General features: G+C 37.5%; 3 protein-coding genes and 1 non-coding gene across 4 annotated transcripts; 2 read left to right on the forward strand and 2 right to left on the reverse strand.

Annotated features, from left to right (window-relative positions):
- Positions 1-124: 124 nt before the first annotated feature.
- On the reverse strand, positions 125-5852 carry LOC103402580 (protein ESMERALDA 1). The gene is made up of 10 exons (XM_008341316.4): positions 5227-5852; positions 4562-4631; positions 4276-4343; positions 4052-4140; positions 3352-3549; positions 2576-2780; positions 2298-2465; positions 1731-1898; positions 1454-1644; positions 125-929 (listed from the first exon to the last, which is right to left on the reverse strand). The coding sequence occupies exons 1-10, from the start codon at positions 5590-5592 to the stop codon at positions 767-769; spliced, it is 1686 nt and encodes a 561-aa protein (XP_008339538.1). The 5' UTR covers positions 5593-5852; the 3' UTR covers positions 125-766.
- A 2592-nt stretch (positions 5853-8444) lies between these two features.
- On the reverse strand, positions 8445-9426 carry LOC103402589 (10 kDa chaperonin, mitochondrial-like). The gene is made up of 3 exons (XM_008341327.4): positions 9090-9426; positions 8845-8984; positions 8445-8736 (listed from the first exon to the last, which is right to left on the reverse strand). Exons 1-3 carry the CDS (start codon positions 9192-9194, stop codon positions 8688-8690), a joined length of 294 nt encoding a protein of 97 aa, XP_008339549.1. The 5' UTR covers positions 9195-9426; the 3' UTR covers positions 8445-8687.
- A 3631-nt stretch (positions 9427-13057) lies between these two features.
- On the forward strand, positions 13058-13139 carry TRNAS-AGA (transfer RNA serine (anticodon AGA)). The gene has a single exon. It is a non-coding gene; the product is annotated as a tRNA-Ser (tRNA).
- A 4488-nt stretch (positions 13140-17627) lies between these two features.
- LOC103402588 (probable sulfate transporter 3.3) lies at positions 17628-22677 on the forward strand. Its single transcript, XM_008341326.4, has 12 exons — positions 17628-18150; positions 18515-18563; positions 18684-18891; positions 19056-19227; positions 19553-19618; positions 20219-20332; positions 20433-20549; positions 20652-20778; positions 21201-21487; positions 21703-21973; positions 22231-22307; positions 22401-22677. Exons 1-12 carry the CDS (start codon positions 17773-17775, stop codon positions 22572-22574), a joined length of 2040 nt encoding a protein of 679 aa, XP_008339548.1. The 5' UTR covers positions 17628-17772; the 3' UTR covers positions 22575-22677.
- Positions 22678-22729: the final 52 nt, after the last annotated feature.

Here is a 22729-nt window from a genome sequence, read left to right on the forward strand (position 1 = left end):
TTTCTACACGGCCCGTTGCAGATTGGACATGGCCGGAAACGCAAGTCCAAAGAATACACAAGTAAAGAAAGAAAACAGAGCACTAGCTCTGGGCAGAAGAAAAGAAAACGAAACACACTACAAGTTCAAAAAATTTGAAGCCAACTAAATACATTGAAGCTCCCTATGTCACAAAAATTAATGTATATACTGATGAGTACGTATCCTGGGAGCGTCAGCAACGACACTAAAACTTCTACGAAAGGGGATAGAGATCAGGCAAAGATACATGTATGAAACCCCGAAAGAACACAGTAAAAAAAGAATCGAAATCAAATCGAATACCCTGATCTTGGATAAATGTACAAAAATTATCCAACCTGACCCTATTTGCACTTGCAGATCAAACTCTAACTAATCTACATGCATGGCCAAACCAGGGTGTGAAAGGAATGTGATCTGTCAGTGCACAGCTTGTCAAATACAGCAGCTGCAGATATGAAACAATGCTCCGTCAAACACCCGGGAAGCTCTTGTGATGAAAGGATTCGTGTCTCGCTACCTTGTCTTCTGACATCATATACAAAATTATCCAGCTTCCTCAATGTACGATCCCGGGTAAGTAATTAGGCAAATGTGACCTCCAACAAATTCCTTGTATCTCCCAAAATTGGTGTATGCCTCTACACGTCAGGACAGAGGGGGGAAAAAATGAAAGAATAGCAACACAAAAGGAGGGGTCAGCGGTAAGGTGTGCTCACGTGATCACAAGCATCTTCAAGCAAAATCATGTAGCTGATGCTGCTCTTGAACCTTCTGTCTTGTTTGTGCGGCACATGCAATCAGGGCACGGGAAGGAATATATCGAGTCATTTGGCCTCTTGAGCTCAAAGCCCTTTGAATCACTATGGGACCTCATGCCAAGCAGGTGACGCTTGAAAGTCTTCCATCTGAGGAATGAACAACAAAACCAAGTAACGTTACTTCTGTGTATGCTGAAGAATGTTAATAGTGAGGAACGATTTTTCAATATTCATGTCACCATTGTTGATGACGACTCATTTCATTCTATTTAGTCACTAAAAACTTCACACAAACAGCCAACTATGAACACTTTGGTAACCCTACTGACGTCCAACATCATAGGTACACATAGAAATTAAGGAAAAATGAAGTTAAACATTCATCACAAAGTTTACTTTGGTGTCCGAGACATTCATATAACTCAAATGCATGAGTCCATAATGTATTTTCATCTATTCTTAATCGACTGCTACAGCCAGAACCATAACAACACTTCTCATTTCCTGCCTACTGCCGCAACACCAATAAAAGAAAGGCCCTGACACAAATATCAGCAAATGTAGCCAAACTTCTAGCTATTTCAATACATACGAAGATGCATTTTTGATGAAACTAAACTAGAGTGGCCCAAACAGAAACTAAGCTAGCAGCAAAAGAAATGTATACATACCCAATTTTTGGATTATCAAAGAGTAATGCTAGCTTCCGCTTGTCGGGCCTGATAGTCTTTGAGTGTCCACCATACAAGTATCTTCTGTGTCCGATCAAGAAATGGGGAAAGTTCCCCCCTTGAGTTGTCACAAATACCTCACTATGAAGACAAACAGTGTAATCTATCGCAGCCATCCTGGAAGAATAATTCTAGTAGCAGTAACTCAAAGTCAGAACAATGGTATTATACCAGACTGCAGAGAGAGTAGAACAAAACAGAATAAAACTATTTGGACCTTGAATGGAGCAAGCTCTTCATCTGACGCTAGCATCTCTTTTGTCTGCAAATTAGGAAACATTTCCAGTAATGGGGCCATTGTCTTCTCAGCATTATATATCTTTCCAGATGCCAAATATATAAATGTGTTCTTATCAAAACCCATTCCCCTAAGCATCAAGCCAACCTGATGAGGTGACATAGAAAAAGAAATAATAAACAATTCATATCAAGAAATACAAAAGAAACTTAAAAAGTCATAAAATCTTTCTGAAGTAAATAATAAACTCAACAAAACGAAAAAAAAAAAAAAAAAACAGTTGCTAGGGGACCCCAGCTGGCAGATGGCATCATGGCACAATGGCATAGGCTGCCTTGCAATGCAGGTGCCTCCTATTCTGGGTTCCAATAGAAGAATGACACAATGGATAAGGGAGTGGTAACCATCTCCTATGTTGCTCAACATGAATATGAAATTTACATGCTCAATTGGAATTCAGGCAGAACTTTTTTGCCGTTTGTCAATAAGAAGTTCAGTTTGTAATTAAACATGCCATCAAGAACTACCCAAAAGCAAAAGATATACCTCTAAGGGAGTGAGGGGGCATTTGCCATTAATCCTGATTGCTCCAGGACGTATAACCCTGCCAGGTTTGGTAAATTTCCCTCTCCAACCTCTTTCCCTTGCTGCTTTCATATCTTCATTTTCTTGCTCTCCACCATCGAAAACACAGCAAGAGAATGCAACCATGTCCTGCAAATAGGATAGCGGTAGTTCCACTTGAGAAAGAAAGATAATACCTTCTTCATGAGGTGATAAAAAGGTCAATTACAATGCCACACTTCTAGTTGATCAAGACAAACCTCCTCAAACCGAAGATGAACAGAAATATATTTTCCGCCATAATTTGTGCTGCGCTCTTTCATTCTTGCAACCAAAACTTCTCCCAAAGTTAGTATAGGACTTGAAAACTTTAAAGCTTCATAATTTGCCAAGCATCTTAGCCGTTGGACAGCAGGAGGAGAATCAAATGATAATCGATTTGCAAAAGGAGAAATCCGTATAACCCTGTTTCATCCACAAATATAACCATCATTAAGCATCATTTTATATATGCATTGCTTGAAACTTGCCACACCCATTGACAAAATTGATGATGGATATGTCCGATCATAAAAAAGAAATGGAAAATAAGCATCCCTAGAATATGCAATGGATATAACAAAGTGTATAACAATCCATATTAGTTCAATGCCGAGAACAAAAACTTTTTAAGTATAGTTACTGGATCTCATTAAAAATAGTAATAAAACAACATATAAATAATGAATCAATGATTGATGGCCACTAATGAAATTAAGATCAAGAACACAAGTTTATTGCGCCTCAACCCTGGAAACCTCATCTGCCAAGCAGAATTTTGATTGATAGAAAACACATAGCCAAAAGTGTCCAACCCAAGAACATCACATTCAGAGGGGCCGGTAGGTCAAGGTTGAAATTTAAAACCTCTACCTGCACACAAACTATCTAATTTGATGCAAAGTTCCATTTTAGAACAATATTTAGCAGGATGACAAATGCGAAAGTAACTTTAAATAACTAAAGGCAAATAAAGATTTAAGAATTTCTGACTCACTTTTCTTCAAGTAGCTTTGGGAGAACAGCTTCCTTATAATACACAATGGGTGACCATGCTTTTATTCTGAAGTTGTAAACATTGGTCATATTGTGGTCAAAGCGTTCCATTAAATATTCAGGAATCTTGTTAACCACGCGGACATCATTTTCCAACATACTGATGAAATAATCTTCGTCATAAATTTCCCTGAATTTACTGGACAATAGTAAGAAGAAAAAAAAAAAGAAAATCAGAGTCTAGTTATATGAGAATGAAGTACCAAATACTATATTCGTACCCATTCAACAGAAACCTCCTAATAAAAACTATGAGGTGATAAGCAAGGTGCAGCACTATAAACAGAATATCTGTAATGCAGTGTTCCTGCCAGCCCGAAAGTAAAAAAAAAAAAAAGTTGTATTGCACCTTATGTCAGTTTATTCCTTCTATCTTATCATGTATCTTTACACTTTTATCCCTCCTCCAGTTTTCTTTTGAGCTGAAGTGTTAACCTGAGTTGAGTTGTATAGGCAACAAACTCAAAACACACACTGTTTCTTGTGAACCTCATATTCTTTTCCCTTTTTTAATAGGATTATGTACCTCATAATTTGGTTGCAAATTTCAATATACTGAGAAAGTTAATAAACATGGATATTCATGGTTAAGCATTCTGATCCTACAAACACAACCAAAAAAGAGATAAGTGCTGACAAACCTTGGATCTCTCCAGATGCTATGAAAGTGAAAATTGGGAATTACAAGTGTTGCATTAAGATAGCCTGCAACGGCAACTGCATTGCATATCTAGAAAGCATCAACAACAACCATGCAGTATGAAGTCAAGAAAGTTGTTATAAGAATGATCTTCCGAATGCAATAGGCAAAGCACAAGCTTAAACAAGAAAAGAAACGCTCAACAAGACGAGGAGTCAAACTTACTGAAGTCCTCTGCTGATTTAGACCACCATTTGCCTCAATGTATATATAACCATTTGACTCAGCCAAACCTACAAGCATAAACAGCATAAACACATTACAAGTTCAGAACTTATAGGAAGATGGAAAGAAACATATAATGCCAAACTAAAATGTAAAGACAACAAATTTTAATGGTACAGTAGGGAAAAATATCAGAAAGGAAGGCTGTGAATGCATAGAAATTCAAAAAGTGTACTAGCAGCTATCAATGTATAAAATTGCAAGAACTAGTTGAGGTAACTCGTACCTCCAGAAGATTTGTTTACACACGGTCTCCACTCGCCGCTTCTATGGGAATGTTTCCATACAGTTGAAATCTACAAAGAATCTGATTGGGTCAGTAAGTAGCATTGCATATGAGGAACCTACTCCCTAGAATTCTAAGTCATAAGCGCATCGAGAGAATCCAAGATCGATAAGAAATACTTCTTCGTAGCCCAATTCTACACACTGCTTCCCATGTAATAGGGGCAGTATCTCGAAGTTTTTCTGTTCCCGGCATTTTCTCTTGATGGTGATTTACTTATTTGTTGTATGACCCAAGGTTAAGATGACTAATAGCACGAAATGCAACCGTAATAAGTTCGATTTCAGCATAGTTCACCGGAGGATTGCAGTAACTAGCTTGATTATCAATGGCAACTTAGAAGATTGACTGTTCAAATCCATAGTCCATTTACACAGGATTTCAAATCCCTGGGCTAAATAATAAGGGCGGATTAAGTACTAATCACTAAGCAATTTGGAACGCCCAGCAATCCTATATCCAATGTAATCAATGATTTAAATTTCCTCATTAAATAATTATGTAGAATAATAAACAAAACAGCAGGTTCAATGAAATTCGAATTCATGTATTCTGAATGAGATCTCAAACTGTAAATCAGGAAGGAAGGAAGAGATGAAACGCACCGCATCGGCGGAGGAGTTATCGGCATCCATTTCGGGGCGGAGCTTGGCGTAGAGTTGGGGGCTGCGGTAGACGGAGCCGGGGGCGAGTCGACGTGAGATGACGGGAACGACCTCGAAGGAGACGGAGCCCATGTAGAGGAGCATGCCGGAGATGTAGAGGAGAGGAGCGAATAGGAAGAAGCCCTGGCGGCGGATTAGAACGGAGAGGAGGTTCCAGACGATGCGCTGGATTAGGGTCCGACCCGGCTGGTTGAACCGACCACCCGCTTTGGAGCGGCCGTGTCGGAACCGGGGCGAGCGGAGCGGCGAAGTCGGCGGCGATGGGCTGTTGCGTCCGCTACTCGGTAGCCGGTTGTATGGGTGCATTGGGATTTCTGCGCTGCTCTCTCTCTCTCTCTCTCTGCTACGTCATGTGGCCATCTCTCTCTCCGGTTGTGTTTCTCGTGAATTGGGTTTTCTCAGAAAATGTTGAGAAAAAGTGCACGGAAAAAAAAATTAGAGAGAGAAAGAAGAGAGAGAGAGAGAGAGGGGTTTGTGTTGTCTTGATTTGAACAAAGAAAGAGTTCCGCGTGCACGTGCTTCTCCTCTCAGGATTGTTAATTTTTCTGATTTGAGTGAGCCTTGGTTGTTAACGAGAACTTTGATGGACGTTGTATAACGTAATCGTGACATTGTGCTAATTTTTATTTTCTTTTTTAAAAAAAAAAAGGATCAGATGGCTTTTCCACAGCAGATTACCTTTTAGGAGGCAGAAAGACGTACATAGGCATTTTAGTCTTCCTTTAATCATCATCGTGCGATTCACTAGCATCATAAATTAAACTCAAAACATAACTTGTGAAATACCTATAATTCGTCTTCTACCACTGAACAACCATATAGTAAATAATAATATTGTTTTATTGAATCAGTACTCTACAATAAACGGTACACATGATCTGTCAAAGTTGCTGTTTGGTTGTTGGAAGCGTTTAAGTTGCAAGGAGCCTTGAATTTTGGAATATTTTCTTATTTTATTTGGATATTACCATTCTCAGTGACAACTAACAACGACGGGCACGCTTCCTTTTGTTTTAAAACAAATTGGCTGTATTTGCATCACTTTTCGCCCATGATTCATTCATGTTTGGCAACCATGTGAACACTGCATTTAAAATTTTATTTATTAGTGTGAAGATCAGCGGTGGTTTTTAATTTAAATCTCGACATTTAGTTAGTTCAAAACATGTTCATCATACGGCCGAGCGAAGCGCACCCGTGTGAAGCAGCCTAGCATCGCGTTAGGTAGGAGTAGGAGCAGAATGACGGACGATTCCCTCGTCTCTCCCTTTTTGGGGAATGGCTGCAATCACAAGCAAGTGATTGAATGGGTGGGGGGGCTCCAAAAGCAAGTCTGGATAAGTAGGTGTTTTAGGAGACGGTCTAAATATGGGTCTGATCTAGAAAGAAAATAGAAATCTTAACAAGCCGAATCGAAAAGAGTGACTCTGTGGTTGCATAATTGTCTTAGTTCTTTATTTTATTTATAATTTTTTTATTAAAATTGTAAATTTAGCTCGACAAGAATTTAGATTATTTTCCTTCGTAATTAGTTTGTATTGATAAGAATGAATGTCGTAAACCAAGTATCTAAGTTATCTCGATGTATATCATACACTAAAACATGATAAAACTTCGCTTGCACAAGAGCCAACTCATAAAATTGGGGAATACAAAATCAACATGGACCCCACTAAATCATCTTCATCGCCAGCTTTCGATTTCCAACACGGAAGTTACGGTCCGGAATGTATGTACGTTGTTCAACCACAACACATGGCAACTGGAAAGTGACCTCTACCCACGCTTGCACGTCAATGTTACAATCTAATAAGAGTGCATAACAATTTTTAGTTAATTTTAATACGTGACCAGGGGAAATCAAGTTTGGTGCAAATAGCGGGCGCATTACAAACTGACATAGCCTATAAGCACGACATTAGAAGTGTTTTAGTATATTCGCTACTATTTGGTACAAGGTCACATTAAACTCGCCCTAAAGATTAGTATTTTAGCTTCAGAAACGAAACAATAATAGGCTCATTTAGAAGTACGTTTAAATGACTTAAAACACTTTTAGAGAAAATGTCTTTGAATTTCAAAACCAATTCAAATGCTTCCTGCAAAAAGCATCATTTAATGCTTAGAAGCACTTCAAATGCTCTTCCAAGATTGACTATATTTTTACTAAGAATTGGCTTCACAAATATTTTCTTTAAAAGCGCATTCAATCATTTAAAAGCACTTTCCAAAAAAACTCATCAAATCTATCACTAAGACTAGAAGCTTAAAATGCGCACTAATGTCCCACTTATTACACAAAGAAAGTGGGTTCGACGTTTCAATCAACACTAATCATAGAGAAATTCCACAAGACAAATCATCTTCATCGGCGTAAAGTCTGCTACTAAAAATTTGAAAGCTACTGCTCTCACTTGCGACTGTCGACAAACAGGCGGTGGACACGGTGGATTCGGCACCACTGCCTAAGCTGGACCATAGTGGGAAGATTTGGCCGCATGGTTATTGCCAAAATAAACCCACAAATTGCGAGCTAAGACATGATGTTTGCATCAAAAAATCTGTTTCATGATACCTCATTGGAAAATACTGTTCTACATTCCAACTCACACAACACACAACCACATGATTTGATGATTTCGACTGTGACTGGAAACACCACAAGTGACCACAAACGCAAACACGTTTAAAATGAAACTCAAGAACCCATTAACTTCAAACTCGGATTCTTTCAGTCATTCGTTTCACATGCAACGAAGATTGACATAACTAAATTATACCGTTTCTAGTTAACAAAACCATACATAGCATATACACATCCATTGTTTAGTGTCTGGAATGGATTGATAACACACTGTATTCAACATATGTTTTGAAACGAAAATTCAGTCACTTCTACCCTAAGAATTGTCCAATAGAACCCAATCCTATGCACCAATCAAATCCATAATGTAAACCATATGAAATGCATTATAAACTGGAAATGCTTCCTTAATGAACAGATGCTGACACATTTGACTAAGAAACTGAACGAATTCGAGCAAAGAAAGCAAGGAAAAGGCTAACTACTATGAAATCCATATCCAATCGCTACTTTTGCATATGTTTGGCAACACTCAACCAACTTTTGCAACAAAGACAACGTGAAACGATCCATGTTTGGAAGCAATGGCAAGTTCACTAATATCCAACAAAGATGATACAAATTGTCTCTACCATTTCAAAACGAAATTTAGTTCATAATTTCAAGTGCCGGAAATCGAATCCAAACAGAAGATGGAAAAATAAATAGATAAAGATGCTTCCAAATTAGTTAATTAAAAAGAAAACTAACATCCCATTAGAACTTCCCAATCCACTGTTTCATCAGCCACATCTGACCGTCAAGTTTTTCTGATGACTCAATCGTGGAGAGTGCCCAAGATGTCTTCGTCCCTGTATAAATGGAACCTGCAAAACAACCAACCAACCAAAAACCCAAACAAAATATCATAAATCTCAGAAACCCTAATGCACTAAATTACACAAACAGGGCAGAAACTAGCACAAAAGACGTACTCTTTGTCACCAAGCTTCACTTGGGTGCCGCCATACTCGGGCAAAAGAACTGTATCGCCTTCCTTCACGGCCACCGGAATCAGATTCCCGGCCTTGTCCTTGGCTCCTGGTCCCACAGCTACCACCTTCCCTGAGTTTAGCTGCGCCGATTGGACCAATCAAAACCGTTAAAATTCAAATCAAGATAAAACCCTAAACCCTAAATACATTTACACCAAGCAAGAAGATGATATCATGAAATTTACCTTGGTGGAGGACTCGGGGAGGAGAATGCCGGCGGTGGTTTTGGAGGGCGGGATGATTTTCTCGATCAGGACGCGGTTGAGAGTTGGAATCAAACGCCTCGCCATTTGGGTGTCTGTTTCTGAAAACAGCGGAGCTACTGGCTTAGGGTTTTGGGGGAAGATGACGATTGCTGATGGTTTAAAGTGAGGGTTTGGAGAGGAGGTGACTGCTTGTTGATCAAGTTCGAGGGGATAGTGGAAGGTTCTAGGTCTTAGGGTTTTTGGGGTTTTTAGGGTTTTAGGCGTTCGGTGCTGTGGGTCTGGGTCTGATATTGGAGGTCGGGCCCTTGTTTAGTAATGTAAATAGTCCCATGCTTAGGCCTTGTATGGTAATGAAAATAGCCCAATACTTTTAGGCCTTGTTCGTACTTTTGAGTTTGGTTTCAGTGTTTGATCAAAAGATAATGTTAAAAAGACCAAATTTTTAAACAAAGCTCAAGTTCATGAGTTCGAGTTACTTTGGAATTTAGGGTTTAGTCCGAGTCATACGTAAGCCCACAAACAAAAGTTAAGACCCATGTTCATTTTAATTGGATAAGTAGGGTCCAATCCGACTCACCAAACAAGCCCCTGTATGTTACGGAAACGGAACCCATAAAATTTGATACATATCTCTTATATTTTGGTTGTATCCAACCAAAGTATCGGATTTGTATATATTTATTACAATCATTATCTCAGCAGTGATTGTATTAATACATAATATTCACATAAATTAAATTAATCGTTAAATGATTATTATATTAAATACATGTAAGTATTGTGGCCAATTCTCATTGTCTCGTTCTTAAACTGAACGTTTAAGTTATAGGTATGTGATCGGTTTGCCCTCCCCATCCTTATCCTCACATAATCTCATTCCCATTCTCCGTTCCATTCACCATCGGAAATTCCCCATTAAAAACCCGTTTGGGAATCGAAGAACAGATCACTATAAGCAGTAAGTGGAAGAGTCGATCATGGTGCCTTTATTAGAAAACAATGTGAGGAACTTTTGAGTCTATTCCTTCGAAAAGATACCTCATTTAGGCTTGACAGGCAACTAAAGTTGATCAACATTATCATGCACAGCAGCACAAGTCATTACAACCTCACGACCTGACCGACACAAGAATTCCAGGCCACACCTAATGCTCATGGTCACTTCGATCAATCTGCAGCTAAAAGTACTTCATGCATGTAAACTTTTCCACCACTTATTTGTTTTGTACGAAAACAAAAAAATATATAGAGGACCATAAACTTTATGACTATATAATGGTTGACATACACATACATTAGGTCCCCATAAGCATTCTGCAATCCCATTGGTCATTGGCCATGCCACCTCCATGCATACGTGATAGGGTTCGGCGGTTCCCACTGAAAGGGAAGGAGCACATATATTTGCTTTTTAGGACCATCCCATCTTTCCAGAAAATTTGATCCATGCTTTGTTATCTTGCAAAGACATGCAACTTTTTTTTTTCAGTGTGTGGAGTGTGGTGCTTATGATTTTCATGCAGATCCTTAGCTTTATTTATTGTTCTCCTCCCCGATCAGAATGTATGGGATGAGTTGCGTGTACAGTTTGTATTTATATTGTTCAAAGGGGATATGGATGAACATGAACCATTCAACATTGCTTTAATTAAATAGAAAGCCGAACCCACCACTGCCACAGAGAGCTGGACATGATATGCTACCTAAATTTTACGGTTTTAGACAATCAAAGCACTCTAGCAAAGATAAGACCCAATTTGACACGACTTCATCACAAGCAATGTCATTCGTAACCTTTCAAAAGCAAATTTAAGTGGAACTTGTTAGATATCCGTATTTTCCATCTTATATATTTAAGTTGCTCTAATGGTCCATTATAAAATGACAATAACTACAACAACAAAGTCTTATCTTACTAAGTGTGGTCCATTGTATGAATCATAGAACGTCATTGTGCTCAATTTTCCGTTAAGTCTTCCGTTAGTTTCAAGTTCCATATCTTTTCTTAGAATATGTTTCCAAGTCTTCCTAGGTCTTCCCTACCCGTTTTGCCCTGAGGCTCTGTCTCATAATCATATATTCTAACCGAAGCATTTATAGGTCTTTGGTTTACATGTCCAAATCACCTTACCTGATTTTCTCTTATCTTATCTTCAATTGCGATCACTCATACTTTACCTCGGATATCCTCGTTCTTAATCATGTCATTTCTCGTGTGCCCACACATCTAACAAAGCATTTTCATCTTCACTGCCTCATTTTTTGCACATGTTCATAATGAGGGGGGACCGGGTCATGCGACGGATGCAAGCTAGACTTTTAAGTAAAAAATCCAAGATTTCATAGAAGAAGGAAAAATCGACGTGGTGGATGAACAGGAAGCTCCTAAGAACCCCAACGATAAAATGGGAGTTTTTGAGAACCCGCTCCCTAGTCACGCTCTGGTCTCAACATGCTGGGCCGAGGAAGTGTCCGATTTCCAACAGCCCCCTACCATCACTACAATTAAAGCTCTCAAAATTATGTCTGGCCCTTTGACATCTTATAAAATTTTCTCTTGAGCTTTAGTGGCATACGTCGGTTACAACACCTGATGCACTCTTTTACTTTATTCATCCAACTTGTATTCTATAGCTGAGATCTCCAATTCCTTTCTTTTGCAAGATATATCCACTATAGCGAAAGTGCTCACACTGCTCACACTTTGATACTTCCTGATCTCCAATTAATCCTCACCCCTACCATTTTGACCCCCATCCTTGCTGAACTTGCACTCCATATACTATGTATTGGACATACTTAAGCAAAGGCCTTTAAATTTTTCATCAACACTTCCCCACCAAAGGTTAAGCTTCACATTTACTCTATGATCATGTGTTTCATCTATCAACACTATACCATCTGTAAAAAGTATACATCAAGGAATATAATCTTGAATATATCATGTTATAACAGGATAAGAACAAACTTTATAGGTATCGACGAGTTTAGGTTTTATGCGCTTGTTATCCGCGTTTAGGGTTTTGGATTCTCCAGCTGGAATTGGATTATACTGTTGTGTCCTTATGACAAATACGTAATCAAACTAATCATCATCCAGTGTAATGACTTGTGAGGTCATTCACTTTCAACTGTACGTGTTCCAAAAACTTTGGTGACTCGTGGTTTCTGAAGCTTCCTATGGCTAATAATGCTAGGGTTGGCTAAGAATCTTAATCGAGGGCTGGCTTAGCACACAAGATCACCGAAGGGAATTGAATAATATGGTATAGGAGAACCATATGGTGTGTTTGATGAACTAAAGCATGATCATGATTTCCTGATTGAAAATTTTTATAGGTGGAATTTACTCGGTTTCCATGTTGATCCATCTCCTTCAACGGTTTGACTGATGATGTGAGAATCCTGCAATACATCAATTTATGATATCAACGACTTAATTTAACAATTTAATGTACGTTGAAGAATTTAAAAGAAAGTTAACGAATGAATATGAGATACTTAAAAGATAATATATTTAATGCAAGACTCCAAACTTAGATACAAGACGACAAACATATCGTAATGATTAACTAGTTTAGCATGCATCTAAATTTTTCCTCGTTTAAGAAATGAAAAATTAGAATTTTGTCCCAACGCCAATATATAGGTATGTCACCTTCACACCTTTGTGTGCTGCCTTATTACAAGAGAGATTTTTCAGCGTGTTGAGAACACGATCGATACATTAAGTGACATAATACAAATGGATTAATACTTAAAAAAAAAATTTCTAACCATTTGTATATTATGATAGTTGGCATATCGAGCCATGCTTCCGACTCACTAAAATATTTCTCTTATAAGAAGATCCTGCACTTCTTTTGAGGTGTATGGGTCCTCTCTCATGTAGCGGAATCTACCTTTCAAAGTGATTAGTCAAATATGGAAAGTAACCTGATTATCTAGTGGACGTGCCGGAGTGGTTATCGGGCATGACTAGAAATCATGTGGGCTCTGCCCGCGCAGGTTCGAATCCTGCCGTCCACGTTTTTATTTTCTTTATTGTCGTTTTTCATTTTTTTTTGTGGGTGTCTTTAGTAAGAATTAGGAATTCCTTCATTCCCTCTCAAATTATTTTTCTCTACAACAGTTGTAAAATTATTGTTTTAATTAAATGTTCTCCAAAACGTGATGTTAAGGATTTATTCCATACCCATTTAATTTTTTTTTTTTTTCAAATGGAGGGTATTTGGATGTTGCTGCTGATTTTTTAACTATATATCTATTTTGTATTGTTGATTTTCTTATGTTGTTTTACCTTTTACACACCCATTTTTTGCTTTCACATACCTCTCTTCATTTTCGGCCGTTAGATCAGTGAATTAAAAATGATCAAATAACATAAATTAGCAGGAGGTGTGTGATAAGTAAAAATGGGTGTGAATAATACCATCCACACCCCTTTTTCATATAAAACGATATCTTACTAACATATTATAGATTGTCGTTATTCATATTAGTCGAATCTGACTTTATCATCAATGGGTAGCTTACAAATAACGTAAAACGAACAATCCAACTTTGGGGTTAGTACTCGGTACTGATTAAGAACAATAGAGGGGAGACCCATGGAAAAGCTAGGTTTGCTTGTTCAGAATTCATCTCCACTTTATGTCGTACATTCACTTACCATTTTTTTGCCAAGTCTTCTTTAGCTATAATGTTCAAAGTTTTTGGCTATGATGAAAAAGTAGTAGGTTTCAATGTTTGAGGAAAAATTCAACATTATTCTCTGAGTTTAGTGCCACTTGAATCTCCCATAAATAATCGAAAGGTCCTACTTTTCTCTTTTAACTAAACCTTAATTTGCAAAGGTGTCTTTGGTATTCGGAATATTTCAGTGGTCGGGCTGCCTTTGTTCATTGGCATTTTCGTAGCCCCATAACTTGTAAAAAACGGAAGTTAATTAATTAAAAATTATGCGGTAAATGCTGAGCTAATTTTTCAAGCCATACATATAACTACGGGTTCTGAGCCGAAGCTTGCTTCAACCCTAAATTTTGGAATTTTCTATATTTGGTTCAGAAATTTATTTGATTGGTTATTTTGATATTTCTAAAACCTTACCCTTATTTTTTTGTTTCTTCATATGTTCTAATTGTTTTAGATTTCTGGGTTTTGTTATATTCCTTATTTTTAATGGTATAGTACTTCCTGGTTTTCTTTGGAAGCAACAAGGTTTTGACGATTCTTTATTTCTCTAGGGTTTGAATAACTGCACGTACGTTTCCCTGCATCTAGTTTCAGAGTAGGAATACTAATTAATCTGCCTCTGTATCGACAAGATATAGAGGGTGATTCCTGAGTTGGAATTAGTTCCTTGTATTTTAATGGAGAATTCAACAACTGCTAAAGCAGATTGTAGATTACTAGAATCGGAAGGCGAATTGCATCCAACCCGAGGAGGATGAATTTTGGTATGTGTTTCTAGAACCCTACTTTTTTCTTCTGATAATTGTCCCGTGTTTTAATTAATTAATATTTTTTTTAATTTAGATTTTAGATTGGTGTTGTTGTTGGGAATTCTTTTATACTTTTCGGGAGGGAGAGTCTTCTGAGATTCGTAAATATTGAAAGAAATGAAGAAAGTATTTTCTTTTAGGGTTGTTTGGAAAATCTTAATAAACCAGATTAAGTCTGGATAATAGCTAGGGAATTATTAGTTAGTGCTCCTGTCAATGTTTCTTCTTGGTTAAATGAACTAACTTTCGGGTAAGGTCCTCAATTTTGAATAAAACATTTCTTGCAGGTGTGCTAAAAAGAAAAAGAAAAATACTACACCAACTATACACAAACATTATAACAGACTTGAAAAGTTTTCACGCTATAATTTGAATGAATTCGTAATACTACTTCATATCGTGCCAATGTGACAAACAATAATTTTCCGTAATAGATGCAAAGAACAAGGCACGGTCTCAAAACAATCAGGTAGATTCAACCACATATAATATTATATAATTATATTTTGGCTCATCCTCCATAAATATTCCTTCTGGCAAATCCATGCAAATTTTTATAAAATGGCAAATAAAGGGCAAATAAAATTATGTGCCTTATATTCCAATCTCCATAGGTCTGAAATCCTCTCTGCCATAGATGATATTTGATTAATATATATGCAATGAACCCTATGAAAAAAAAAAAAAATTGAGTAGGAATTAGTTATAGAAGTGCTTATGGTAAATTATTACAGGGAATATGACCCGTTCATCAAAACCATAATCTCAAAGTCATGACAAATTAGATTCCAACGCCTTTATTATGAGCTACTTTGATTCTATTCATACAAAATTTTGAAGCACACCAAGAATATCAAGCTAGCTATCACTCGATCTCGTGAATCTTTTGTTAAGTAAACATTATTGAACCCTAAATCCTAAGTCTTCAACTTAACTAGTATCTTTGGGTGATGAATTAGGTTATGGTAAAACTTTGATATCTTAATTTTACATACTTCTTAAGTTGTAATTATCACTTTTTATTTCTTGGTCCAATTATCATGAAGACTTAAACCCAAATTTGGTTGTTCTGGGCAATCACGAAAGCAAGGTCTTCCTCCCTCCTTCTCACGGTTTGCAGATTTTATTTACTTACGAATATTTACAATCTATGTCATCATTCATATCATCTATTGATTGAACTCCACATCACTTTTAATTAGTACCATAGGATGTTATATGTATATACACATACATTTTGCTAGTCTCGACCAAAAAACACGTGATATTGTCCTCATCTCCTATAGTTTCTTTCGAGCACAAATTAAGTTGGCTCTTGCAGGTTTGTGTTTTCAGTGGAAATCTCATAGCTGTCGACTGTAGTTTACAGTTAAACCATTCACTTATCGAAACAAATATTTAAAGTATAAAATATCGATGATATCGGAAATATCGGTAGTTAAAAAACACGGAAATTTCGATGGAAATATCGGGATATTATCGATATCGATAAAAAATTGAATAAAAACCACGGAAATTGTAAGAAAAACTTAGAAATTTTTATTAAAACTTTGCAGGATATTTATTTAGTTAATTATCTATTAGTTTATCACAAAAATTAAAAGGAAATGCATTGCATGATAGATATAACTGATTTAAGTTGATTATATAGCAAGCTGACAAACATTGTGAGTGTAGAAAATATGTAGTAATTAATGAAAGAAGTTTAAACATACCATAATCATTTATATATAATGAATTAGTACAATATTTTACACTTTATACATTGCATGGTAAGATACATAAGTGACTTAGCAAGGTCTAAAATATCGATGATATCGGAAATATCGGTAGTCCAAAAACACGGAAATTTCGATGAAAATATCGAGATATTATGGATATTTTAGACCATGCACTTACCTAAATGTCCTTAATTACATTCCAAAGCTCTAGCAAATATCTGTCTTAAAGTTAGTAGGACTGAAACTAAAGGTGATTGATGTTTTTACTTAAAGATAGACCTTACTTTTGGGTAAAAGAAAATGGAATAAATCTGACAGAACGTATTGAATTCTTTTTTTTGGCAGAAGAGACGAATATGGAGTTTTTTGCATCATATTGTGGCACGTCATCACTGGAACCATGTTCTTGACCGAGCTTATTTACCCGAAATTAAGTTAAAGACAAAAATAACGTAATTGGGTTTAGTAAAGTCAGTTAGGTCATTATTCTTTCTGCATTCGATTTGAAATCCCACTCCACATAAGTTAGGTTGCAGTCGGATTTAGAATCCTCTCTCCGTAAAATAGATTAGAAAATCACACGAACCTGAAAGTTTATGCAAAGCCAAACAATTTGAGGATAATAGGCTGCTGATCCTGATTAGAACAAGAAACCGATATATGCATACAGCAACACCGACTCTCTTCTTCTCCTCTCTCTCTCTCTTTGAGAGATTTGAAAGTTTGTAACTTCTGTGTCTGCATTCAACATGGCCAGCAGCTGCTGCAACCGTCCACATAAAATTCATAAACAGTTTTGGACAAATGTGCACAATTATTAACACACTTTCGTCTTCCACCGCATAATTATTTCTACAAACTGATGATATTCAAGAACACAGAGAATATCCCTCAGAATATTACCTCTCCATCATCTTCCTGAGCCAATCACATTACTCTTACTCATCCAATCAGTCCCAACCCTAAATTTGCATGGCACACTCCTTTATGTGAAGTTCTTCAATGTCCATCAATCGTTTTCCCTTCAAAATTAAAGCACTTGTGCATATATACATATATACAGATTGATAGATACACATACAGATATACGGGTAATGGGCAGTGGGAGGTATTTGTCTTTCAATCATCAGGTCTAGTACCTTTCGGCAATATTTTCTACTTTTGTAAGCTTTCCTGTTTTTCATATCCTTCCTCCTCTATTCTTTTTGCAGATTCCCCCCCTTTTTTTCTTTTTTTTATTCTTTGACCACCCACTAGCCTAGCTTAAATGTATATATATGTGCAGGTGGTGAGTGATAGAGTCTTAGAGATAGGTGAGTGATTAATTAGAGATAATTAAACATCATGAGTGTCTTGTCATCAGCAGTAATTATAAAGAGTTGTGGGGGCTGGTAGTAGTAATTTGTTTCGTAGCGGTCCTTTGGAGAAAGTTGATTGATGGGAGAAGTCTCCCATGATAAAAGAGAGGATTGCTGCTCTCCCACAAGGATTAACATCCAGGAGCAGCAGCCCACCACGGACATGCAGCAGCAGCACCACCACCACTGCATGGAAATCCCAATGGGGATGGAGTTGCACAAAGTGGTTGCCCCGCCTTACAGAAGCACTTTTCATAAGCTGCTGGCCAAACTCAAGGAAACCTTCTTTCCAGATGATCCTCTCTACCAATTCAAAGGTCAGCCACCAAAGAAAAAATGGATTCTTGGAGCTCAGTATGTCTTTCCAATCCTTGAGTGGGGCCCCAATTACAGCTTCAAGCTCCTCAAATCAGACATCGTTTCTGGTGTCACCATTGCCAGTTTAGCCATCCCTCAGGTAGTTCAATCATTAGAACTTAATCTTTACTTTTACTTTTGATTTCAACATATATGTGTTAGGCTAGTTGACCAGGACACATTAAGCCGGTTCGGGTACATTTGTTTAGGCCTGTTGGTCAGGATAATGTTTAAGCCGGTCGGCGAGGTCAGTGTCTTAAGTCGGTTTGTCTGGTCAGTCTGTTAGCCTAGTAGGCCAAGATAATGTCTCAGGTCGATTGGCCTGAATGGCGTCTTAGTCCATTTGGCTAAGACAGTGCGTTAGCTCCTCGTATCCGAGTTTGAATTGCTTTCCCGAAAATTAAATTAATTCAAAAAACATAATATCGCCTCATCAACAACCCTTTTTTTTCCTTTTTCTACAGGGAATCAGTTATGCTAAGCTTGCGAATCTACCTCCGATTGTGGGTCTCTGTGAGTAATTTATTTCTGGTATTTCTTTAGATATTCATACGTATCGACTGAAGTTTCTGTACCCCTTCTCACAATTTTTACTTCTGTTGCATTTGTAAATTGTTGTAATGGAATTTGTAGATTCCAGCTTCGTTCCTCCTTTGCTGTATGCTATCCTTGGAAGCTCAAAGGATCTTGCAGTAGGACCTGTTTCCATTGCTTCCCTAATCATGGGATCAATGCTCATGCAAGAAGTATCTCCCACCAAAGAACCCGACTTGTTCCTCCAACTTGCCTTCACTTCAACCTTCTTTAGTGGCATCCTCCAAGCTTCTCTAGGTTTATTAAGGTAGTTAATCCCCCTCCTAATTTTTGAGACAATCGATACTGGGGAGGGGGAATCAAACCTGAAAGTTTAGAGTCAGGGTTGAATGCTCTTAACCAACTGAGCTGCTATGATTTTGTATTTTTGTTTCCGAGAACCCGAAAATGATTCAAGATTGATGTGTGCAGGCTTGGATTTATAATCGATTTTCTTTCAAAGGCTACTCTAATTGGTTTCATGGCCGGAGCTGCTGTGATAGTCTCTCTGCAACAGCTTAAGAGTCTCCTTGGAATCACACATTTCACCAAGAAAATGGCAATCATCCCTGTCCTTAGCTCTGTTTTTCATGAAAGAAAGGAGGTAATTAATTACATTTAAACAGTGATTACTCTGTGAATAAAGTGTTTGGCTTTCCTCGGTAATAACTATCAATCATATATTATTTAAAGGGTGATGCTATAGAGCGACCAATTTTTTTGATCATTTTTATAAATTACATGATGCGATGGTTGATGGTTATATTCATTTTTTAAATACGAGCTCAACCATCAATTATTATATCATGTGTTTTGCAAAAAATGATCTAAAAATTTCATCTTCCTATATACATTTTCTATATATTAATCATATTTTGTGTCATTTTGTTCTGTTCTTGAACTAATAATTTGGGTGCTTTTATGTTCAGTGGTCATGGCAAACCATTTTAATGGGCGTTTGCTTCCTTGTGCTGCTCCTAATCGCAAGACACGTTGTATGTTCTCCTTTCCACTTTTGTCTTAAAACTTGTCCTCTTCTCAGATATTTGATTGGTAGTATCACAATTAATCACACATTGTCATGTTAGAAAATTTTAAACTGGCATGACAACATATTATTTCCATGCGCATCGCTACCGTGACATTTTGTTAACTTGATTAAGTAAATCATTAACATCAATTTGTGATTGTTATAACAACATTTTCTCTTCATTTTAGCATTAAGTGAGATAAAAAATAAATAATTGAAATTAAAAATAAAAGATTTAAAAGTTGTGAAAATCAAATTTAACGGCTAAAACATTAACATTGAAACCAAATCCGTTGTAACAGTTCAAACTTCAAAGTCAATGATGCGATTTTCAAATGTGTTTTATGATGATATTGGATTGGTGTGCGTTATTTTACCCACTCCACTATTATTTCAGTTGATCAAATGGTCACACACCTCTGCAATTTGCAAACAAATACCTTATTCAAATTCTTGTATTCGAATGTCACCGTGGCGGTGTCTCTGTTACACGTAAGTCTGTCTCGAGTAGAAAAACTGACAATTTGATTAACCTTCACATTGGGTTGCGTGCCATGGAATGCAGAGCATAAAGAAGCCAAAGCTGTTCTGGGTCTCAGCTGGAGCCCCTCTGGTGTCTGTGATCATCTCCACTGTGATTGTCTTTGCATTCAAAGCCGATCGCCATGGCATCAGTGTGGTAAGTTGTTTGCTTGCTCGGACCCACACTCCACCATCCATATCTGGACCCACACCAAATTCTAAGATGTTGACTTTCTTGGATTTTTATGTGTTGGCAGATTGGAGAATTACAGAAAGGACTGAACCCACCATCATGGAACGTGTTGGTCTTCCATGGATCCCATCTTGCACTTGCAATCAAGACTGGGATTGTCACTGGCATTATTGCCCTCACTGTAAGTTAAAACCTCTGTATCATTGTAACCAACAAAATGTAGCAATACAGTTTTTACGATTTTGATTGGTTTGACTGATTGATTTTTGCATCAAATTTGTAGGAAGGTATTGCAGTAGGAAGAACTTTTGCTAATATAAGAGAATACAGAGTGGATGGAAACAAGGAGATGATAGCAATTGGGATCATGAACGTTGTTGGCTCCACCACTTCCTGCTATATTACAACAGGTTCACATTCATTGATTATAGATCACAAATTAATAATATCCAACTAAAAGACGCTATTCAGACTCTCTCGAAAACAAGTGCACTTGGACTTGTTGATACCTGTAATATTTTATCTTCGTTGTGTTATACTAGGTCGAAAACTACAACATGAGTTTTATGGAAAAAATTACAAGTGTCAGCAAGCTCAAGTGAGACTTGCTTTCGAGAGAGTCTGAATAGCAATCTTCTTTCCATTTACAAAAATTCTAGAAAAGACCGACCCATAGCATAGATTATTAAGTGAATAAACGGCTGGATGTGAGGTCAAATATCAAAACCTAGGAATCCAACGACCAAAAATCTCGATGCATACTATGCTTAGGTCCAGAGTAGAAAACCCTAGAATTTGATAACAATGTTTTTATTTTGATGATGGATTTCAGGATCATTCTCAAGGTCAGCGGTGAATCACAATGCTGGAGCAAAGACAGCAATGTCGAACATAGTAATGTCGCTGACAGTTATGGTGACACTGCTGTTTCTGATGCCTCTGTTCCATTACACTCCCAATGTAATTCTGGGTGCAATTATCGTGACTGCTGTGGTCGGCCTCATTGATGTCCCAGCTGCTTACCACATATGGAAGATCGACAAATATGACTTCCTTGTCTTGATCTGTGCCTTCTTGGGAGTCATCTTTCTCTCTGTCCAACAAGGCCTCGCCATAGCGGTAACTAAACAAACAATAAACCGTAATTATTTTATTAAGAACTGGTTGTAAGAAAAGAGACTATAAGCCGCATGTAAACCGCAGTTTAGTGCGCAGCGATTGTTTGTTTAGCGTCCCTCCGAATATATTTCTTTTATATAAAGTTTGTTGCCGGTTTGGTTTGTGCATATTTTCCGATGTAACCCTAATGATAGGTACTTTGACGATATGAACAGGTTGGGATATCGGTTTTCAAGGTTTTGCTGCAAGTGACCAGGCCGAGGACGGTGGTGTTGGGAAACATACCGGGAACGGAAGTATTCAGAGACCTGCACCAGTACAAGGAATCGGCAGTGAGTGTGCCTGGTTTCCTAATCATACTCATCGAAGCTGCCATCAACTTTGCCAACACCACTTATCTCAATGAAAGGATTTTGAGATGGATAGAAGAAGAAGGTGACGGGAACAAGGTTTCAAACATTAGATTTGTTGTTATAGATATGTCAGGTAAAGTTTGCTAATCTTGAGCATCAACTCTCTCCTCTTTCAAAGACAAGCTTACATCGCTCGGATGTCACGACATTCCAAACCAATCACGCACTCTAGTGCGCTTTAACTTTTCAACTTGGCAGTGCGTTATTGGCTTGAAATGTCGACACAGTGACATACCTGTTGCATGAAGGTTCTTCCCGCCAATTGGGTATCTCACATTTTACAAAGCCGACAGTTAAAACGGCTCCTTTGTGTCTGTTTTTTTTTTTCAGCTGTGAGCACAATCGACACAACTGGGATCACACTTTTCACAGATATAAGGAAATCAATCCGAAAGAAGGGGATTAAGGTAAGTTGGTTGATTTCATGTCTACATATACGTTGTTCTTGATTTGGATCTTAGGTACCGTAAAATTGACAGTAAATAATGAAATAATTACAGCTGGTGCTGGTAAATCCACTGGCGGAGGTGATGGACAAAATGCAGAAGGTGAATGACGGAGATGAAGAATTCATGCTTTACTTGTCCGTCGGAGAGGCAGTGGCTTCTCTGTCGATGGGAATGAAGAATTCAAACATGTACAATGAAGAAATGCAGGTCCATGATGTTCCCTAATTAATCTTTTAATTAAACCTAATTACTCCTAAATTCAGACAGCAAGATCCAAAATAACGAGAAGTTTTCAGATATATAAAATGAAGCAGCATTAAACGTTCCCCGTTTTTGGGTGTCTTAATATTGTCAAGTTACCTGTAATTTTGTGTGTAAGT

Source organism: Malus domestica, chromosome 16 (assembly GCF_042453785.1).
Source record: "Malus domestica chromosome 16, GDT2T_hap1".
NCBI classification, from domain to species: Eukaryota; Viridiplantae; Streptophyta; class Magnoliopsida; order Rosales; family Rosaceae; genus Malus; species Malus domestica.